The sequence below is a fragment of the Chenopodium album genome, chromosome 19 (assembly GCF_948465745.1).
Source record: "Chenopodium album chromosome 19, dcCheAlbu1.1, whole genome shotgun sequence".
NCBI classification, from domain to species: Eukaryota; Viridiplantae; Streptophyta; class Magnoliopsida; order Caryophyllales; family Amaranthaceae; genus Chenopodium; species Chenopodium album.
The window spans coordinates 4931035-4937045 of record NC_137852.1 but is presented as its reverse complement, the minus strand read 5'-3'; the positions used below and the strand labels follow the sequence as shown (position 1 = coordinate 4937045).

General features: G+C 35.9%; 1 protein-coding gene across 1 annotated transcript; it reads left to right on the top strand.

The window, feature by feature from the left end:
- The first annotated feature begins 279 nt into the window (after positions 1-279).
- On the top strand, positions 280-3970 carry LOC145594480 (chloroplastic group IIB intron splicing facilitator CRS2-B, chloroplastic-like). Its single transcript, XM_081650787.1, has 8 exons — positions 280-592; positions 1269-1353; positions 1476-1543; positions 2229-2279; positions 2364-2437; positions 2964-3022; positions 3124-3200; positions 3493-3970. The coding sequence occupies exons 1-8, from the start codon at positions 386-388 to the stop codon at positions 3607-3609; spliced, it is 738 nt and encodes a 245-aa protein (XP_081506913.1). The 5' UTR covers positions 280-385; the 3' UTR covers positions 3610-3970.
- The last annotated feature ends 2041 nt before the right edge of the window (positions 3971-6011 follow it).

Here is a 6011-nt window from a genome sequence, read left to right as displayed (position 1 = left end):
ATCCGAATCGATACATCTAAGTTCCTGTTCTCTTCAGCTTAATTTCAGTTCAACTCAGTTTTTAATTTTTTTTCTTTCATAAACAATTCATTTCAATTCAATTCAGTGCAGCTACAATCAATTCAGTTCAGTAAATCAGTACATGCCCGAACTCTAATTGACAAAATTTGCTGTTTGCTACCGTATTGGGCCTTTTTATCTTGGTACAATTGTGAATTGTGATGAACTGTATTAAGGCGGACTACTACAGTAGTACAGTCTGCTAAAATCATAAACCCATCATATTTTCCTTCCCAACTCTTTCTTCTACTCTCACCCAATTTCCTCTTTCCTCTTTCCTCCACCCTTCATCCTTCTCTCTGCAAAACCAGAAAAAAAATCATCAATGTTGAGTGCAATTTCAGCTCCAAATAATCTAATACCATTTCCAAAAACAACCCATTCAAGAGCAAAGCAGTTTGCTTCGAATAGTTTTCGGGTTTCAGCAGTTAGTTCTTCTTCCGACCCAAAAGAAACCAACTTGGAGTACACCCCTTGGCTTATTGTTGGTCTGGGTAACCCTGGAAATAAATACCATGGAACTCGCCATAATGTAATTTTTCTATCTTTTACTCCTTAATTTTGGATTTTTTTTTATTTTTTTTTATTTTTTTTTTTTTTTTTTTTTTGTAGCTTGAATTTGATTGCATAGATGATTATCTTACTATTTTTATGTGGGTTTGTCCAATTTTGTTATATTTAGCTTGATGAGTAGATATTTTGTGCCAATATTACATCTTTCATCTTTGTTTCATTTCATGTTTTTGATAGATATATGTATTGAGTAGGTAGTTTGATTAATTTTGATTTTTCTCGAGTAATTGGAGGATTGAATATAGCACATTTAATAAATTGCTCATTTTGATTTGCTTTCTTGAATTGGAATTCACATTTTTGCTGTTTTGTATTTGTTGATAATTTGATATGTATGTTAATTTGGCAACTCAATGACCCTCAAGCTGTCTATATGCTTGATTGATATTCTGACATTTCCGAGGTAGATATTTGATATATAGAATCACAATCATGCATTTTCCAACTCAAAACTGAAATGTTCCTGCCCTATGGCTTCTTGATGACCCTAATATAAAGTAATTCAACCCAAACTCAACTTGACCGACCTAATTGACAAGTGAATTGACGATGAGTCTTTTACCAGCTGCTATGTTTACGTATATAGGAAGCATGATTTCGTAAGCTCTAACGCGCCTTTGTTATTTTCTAACCAGGTGGGATTTGAGATGATTGACAAAATCTCTGAGAAGGAGGGCATTGTGTTAAACACCATACAATCAAAAGCCTTGATAGGAATAGGTGCTTTCAAATTTTCATTTTTGTGTTTTTTGGCTGTATTTGCTGCCCTGAATGAATTTTGGATTTGTTTGGTTAGGTTACTTTGGTCCTCAAATTTTCATCATATGGCATGATCAGTGCAGGTTCAATCGGGGAAGTACCTATTGTCTTGGCCAAACCTCAAGCATATATGAATTTCAGTGGGGAATCAGTATGCTCTTTAATCGCTCTTTAATCTTTTAGCTGCATAATTGAGTTCCAGAGCTTGTTTTGACTATGTATGATTATTCTGTATGCAATTTTGTATGTAAATGAATCATTATTGTTCTTCGATTTAGCTGATACTTTGGTCATGGGATCTAAAAGAGTTGAAGAATATCTTGAAAATAAAAATATCCCCAGATAACATTTGAATAGAAAAGATTGGTTGTTGTATATCCCTGAACAAATCACCAAATTCACCATGCCTGCAAAGTTGTTTATGTAAGATCATAGCTGTGTATGTAATTTTGAAGTTTGATTCTTATTACCGTAATACCATTTGAAACAGTAAGGAAGACTTTATGTTTCTAGGATTTCTTTTGAGTGATTTTTTGTGATATAAATCTGATGTTCGTGAAGGCAATATAGTTTCCAGTTCACTTCGTTGGGGCTTGAATGCTTGATCAAGTTCACTTCATAGGGGCTTGATCAAAGCTTTGTTAGAACAATAAGATCCCTAGAAGTGAACAAAAACACCAATTGTACTTCGTATCATCTATTCATCCTGTCAAATATATGTGCATCCTGGAATGTGTCTGCTAAGTCGATAACTTATTATTACTTTTTTTAATTGGTTGCTTTTCCTGTTTTCCCCTTTAATTCCATGTCTGACTTTTAATATCCTCTTATTTGAGGTTGGACCGCTGGCTGCATATTACAAAGTTCCTTTGCGCCACATCTTATTGGTATGTATACCTTACCTACTGAATTCAAAGAAACGAAAGTCGGTCTTCATTCTGTTTATGTGGTACTTTGAACTGCTATCTTAGGCCTATGATGAAATGAGCTTGCCTAATGGCGTTTTAAGGCTTCAGCCAAAAGGAGGACATGGACATCACAATGGGTAAGTTACCTAAATGGACTCACAAAGATAGTGGTCAGTAGTCAGCAGAGATCTTGTCATCCTTTTGAACCTCTTAAAACCTTTGAAGACTTCATTCTTAAGAAAATCATGGACATGATGGTATAACTGAACTTAGTGTGCTCTGCATATATTTATGTTCTTTACTTCTCTCCCTTTTCCTCAACTGTTGTTCTGAATCTTGCCCACTTTTGAAATTGCCTCATGTACACCTCTTAGAGAGAATTCAGTTGAACAAACTCACTACAATAGGATCCTTGGTGCTTTTAGTATCCCGTGCAAGATTCTAAACCATTAAAATCTGTGAATCTTGGAAGGATAATTTGCGATGTTTCTGAACATTACGGAGTACATACCAAGTTCTGAAAGCATTTGTCAGGCCATGTTGTCCAGAACCTTAATCCTTTCTCCCAGTCAGTCTGACAAATGTTGGACTCTTATTATAGGGTGATTCTGCTTACTCTGAATCACTTGTAAGTCTCTTGATTTTGTAATGTTGCTATTGCAGAGTTAAGAATGTGATGGGACACTTAGATGGGCGGAAGGACTTCCCTCGGCTAAGCATAGGTTGGTTTTCAGAACATCATATCTTCCCTGTTTATAGAGAAAAGCCTCAATTAGTCAGTAATCAGAGTTCAGCCCTTTAACTAAAAATTCAATCATTGTAGGTATCGGGAATCCTCCAGGAAATATGGATATGAAAGCTTTTCTTTTACAAAAGTTTAGTACTACAGAAAGAAGACAGGTAAGCACTCTAAAAGTGATATTTCTCACATGAAAATTTGAGAACTTGGAAATGTCAACAACATGAAACTCAGCTGGCATGTTCAAGAGTTGGTTTTCTAGTGCCAAAATGCATCACAAAGTCAGTGACATGTTTTATTGTGTTTACTTCAATTTGAAGGGAGGAGACCCTCGATGTAAAATATGTGTTCAGACCAACAAAGAATTTGTCACTGATTTATCATGCAGTTTAAAGTGTCAACTGCTAGTAACAACATACTAATTGTTTTGAGTGTTTCTAATACAATGGACAGATTGATGCTGCTTTGGAACAAGGTGTTGAGGCTGTAAGAACTTTAGTGCTTAGTGGATTTACTGGCAGTATTACAAGATTTAATCTCGGGCAGAAGTACAAGTATCACAAAGTCTGAAGGAAGATTGTGAATCCAACAAATTATCCAGACATATGTAGGTACAAATTGTGTCACTCTCGAGTCTTAATGACCAAGCCAACATATATGGGTTCTTCGAGTCCTCTTCAAAGAATAAAAGTTCCTTGCATTGAAATTGAGTAATTGACTGCTCCGCTCTGCATCGAGTTTTCTGGGAAAAAGCTTGAGTTGTGTTGGCAACCAGCGTACGTGTGGTCTTCAGTAGAGCACAGATTGAATCTTACTTATTTTAGTATGTACATGATATGGGCTCAAGGTCTCACTCCTGTAAGATTTATAGAAACGTTTAGTCCTGACACTCACCTTATAGTTTTATGACATGGTCTATAAGTTGAAATGCTTTGTTTAGCTTCATCACTAGAAATAGAACACCAACTTTCTGTTTATGTCCTAAATAATGCACATTTGAGTTATTTGACTTGTCTACAATTATTTGAAACTTGTAGTTGTGAATTTAACTTCTTATAATTAATACACCAGTTGTGAATTAAACTTGTTGAAATTAGTACTGGTAGTTGTAGTTGTGAATTTTTTTTTTATTTTTTTATTGTGTTATTTTTGACACCACATTGTTAATTAGTTTTAGAATTTTATCTTTATTTTTAGGAAAGTTATAGAATCTATGCTTTATATTGTAATAAAAAGTGTGCCTAAAAACGTTTTTGTGACACGTGACACCTAGTGTGCATCACTTCTTTTGTCAAAATTGTCAAGTGCGTACCATACATGCAACTGATGCAAGTAAAATAATACTTTTATTTTTTTACGATTCTTTTTAGAGCCGAGCTATACATAATATGCAGTATCACTGTATCATCCATTCTTATATCATGGAAAACCGCCTCCCAACTGTAGGGGTTTATAGGTACTACGCTGCGGAAATAAACATGAATCATATTCATACAGTACCTAATCCAAGGATCTTTGCATAGCACATAAAGAACACATAATTGTACCTTTGAAGCGTGATTCCACGTGCGATCGAGAAAAAACAAAGGGAGATAAAGAACCCCAAGTGTGATTCCTCTACTTGGTCCACGGGCACAAGTTAAACCTCCACTAATGCTAGTTAGTCGTGACTGAACGCTTCAATCAACCTTCAACGGAGAAGAGAGACACGAGCTAACCATGAACCACCACGACGAACACCACGAGCCACCATGAGGGGCGCCGCACGTACGAACGTGAAAGGGAGAGGGGAGGGCCGTGAGTGAGGAGAGTGTTTAGGGTTTGGGACTTGGTTGCTTCTTTCACAATCTACTGTATGTTGATTGTTACTGCTTGCTTGCAACCCTAGGCATAGATCTTATTTATAGATCACATCTCTAAATAAGAGCCCATGTCAAAAGCCCAAAACCCTTATCCTAAACACACTACTCTAGCCCAACACTCTACATGGTATGTCATAATCTCATGAGGCCCAATAATGGGCCTCTTACTTGTTTAACCCAATACCCTTGTTGTGTGACCTCATAGGATCCATTCCATAAGGCTTTGGGCTATTTGACTAACCCAAAGATCAATTATCATATCTAGCACCAGATATTGACGACCCTATAGAATGAACTTATTATCTCCATAATAGTGATCCTTGATATATCTAGTAATTGCACTTATCGAAGACATAACTCCTTCAATCTCCCACTTGTCTGAGACAAGTGCGCAATATTCAAATTCCTTAAGTCAATGTGTGTCGATTTGATAATATGATTGCATCTTATGTCGTGATCATATTAATCTACAAATCTTTTCTTGAAATCTGAGTTAGAATTACAAAACAAATGGTTACTTTGTAACACATTTGAGCACGGCCATGCATTTTCTGAATTCTCCCTCTTCAAGGGGCCAAGACACATTTCTAATTAAATAGGTAGACTCTATCCAATCTTGTGGCAACCAAAGCTCCCACTCAACTCATGAAGTAACCGGGAAACATCCTTTATAATCTCCAGTTACGGCTAGACGTTTGAATGTACCACAGTTAAATCAATCATTGAATGGAATCAGTGTTCCACTCATGTCAAAGGAATCCACTAATATATCCGGAAGCTCTATACTTGAACTTCAAAGTAGGTCTATAGTTTGATCATGCATCATTCATGCATATCCATGTGATTGACCGAGCATCACTACGCTCCTATAGCCCATGAAACTGCGCTATCCAATCAATCTTAACATGCTAGTCCAATTTAAGAAATCATTTATGTCCAGTTTAATGATTCCGAACTAGGAACTTAAATAATATATGAATTTAGTTCACCTGTGGGGTTTCATTCAAAAGGTCATTAACCTAGTGAGCCCATCAATTCATAATTATTTTAGACATTTTATTTAATCTGGAAACCACGATTAAATAAGATTGAAACTTTGTTTCAATTGAT

Excerpts from the sequence above, each read along its gene's own strand:
- LOC145594480 (XM_081650787.1), top strand. The coding sequence starts at position 386 with ATGTTGAGTGCAATTTCAGCTCCAAATAATCTAATACCATTTCCAAAA. Across the intron at positions 593-1,268 it reads ACCATGGAACTCGCCATAAT|GTGGGATTTGAGATGATTGA; the intron begins GTAATTTTTCTA and ends TTTTCTAACCAG. Across the intron at positions 1,544-2,228 it reads TGAATTTCAGTGGGGAATCA|GTTGGACCGCTGGCTGCATA; the intron begins GTATGCTCTTTA and ends CTCTTATTTGAG.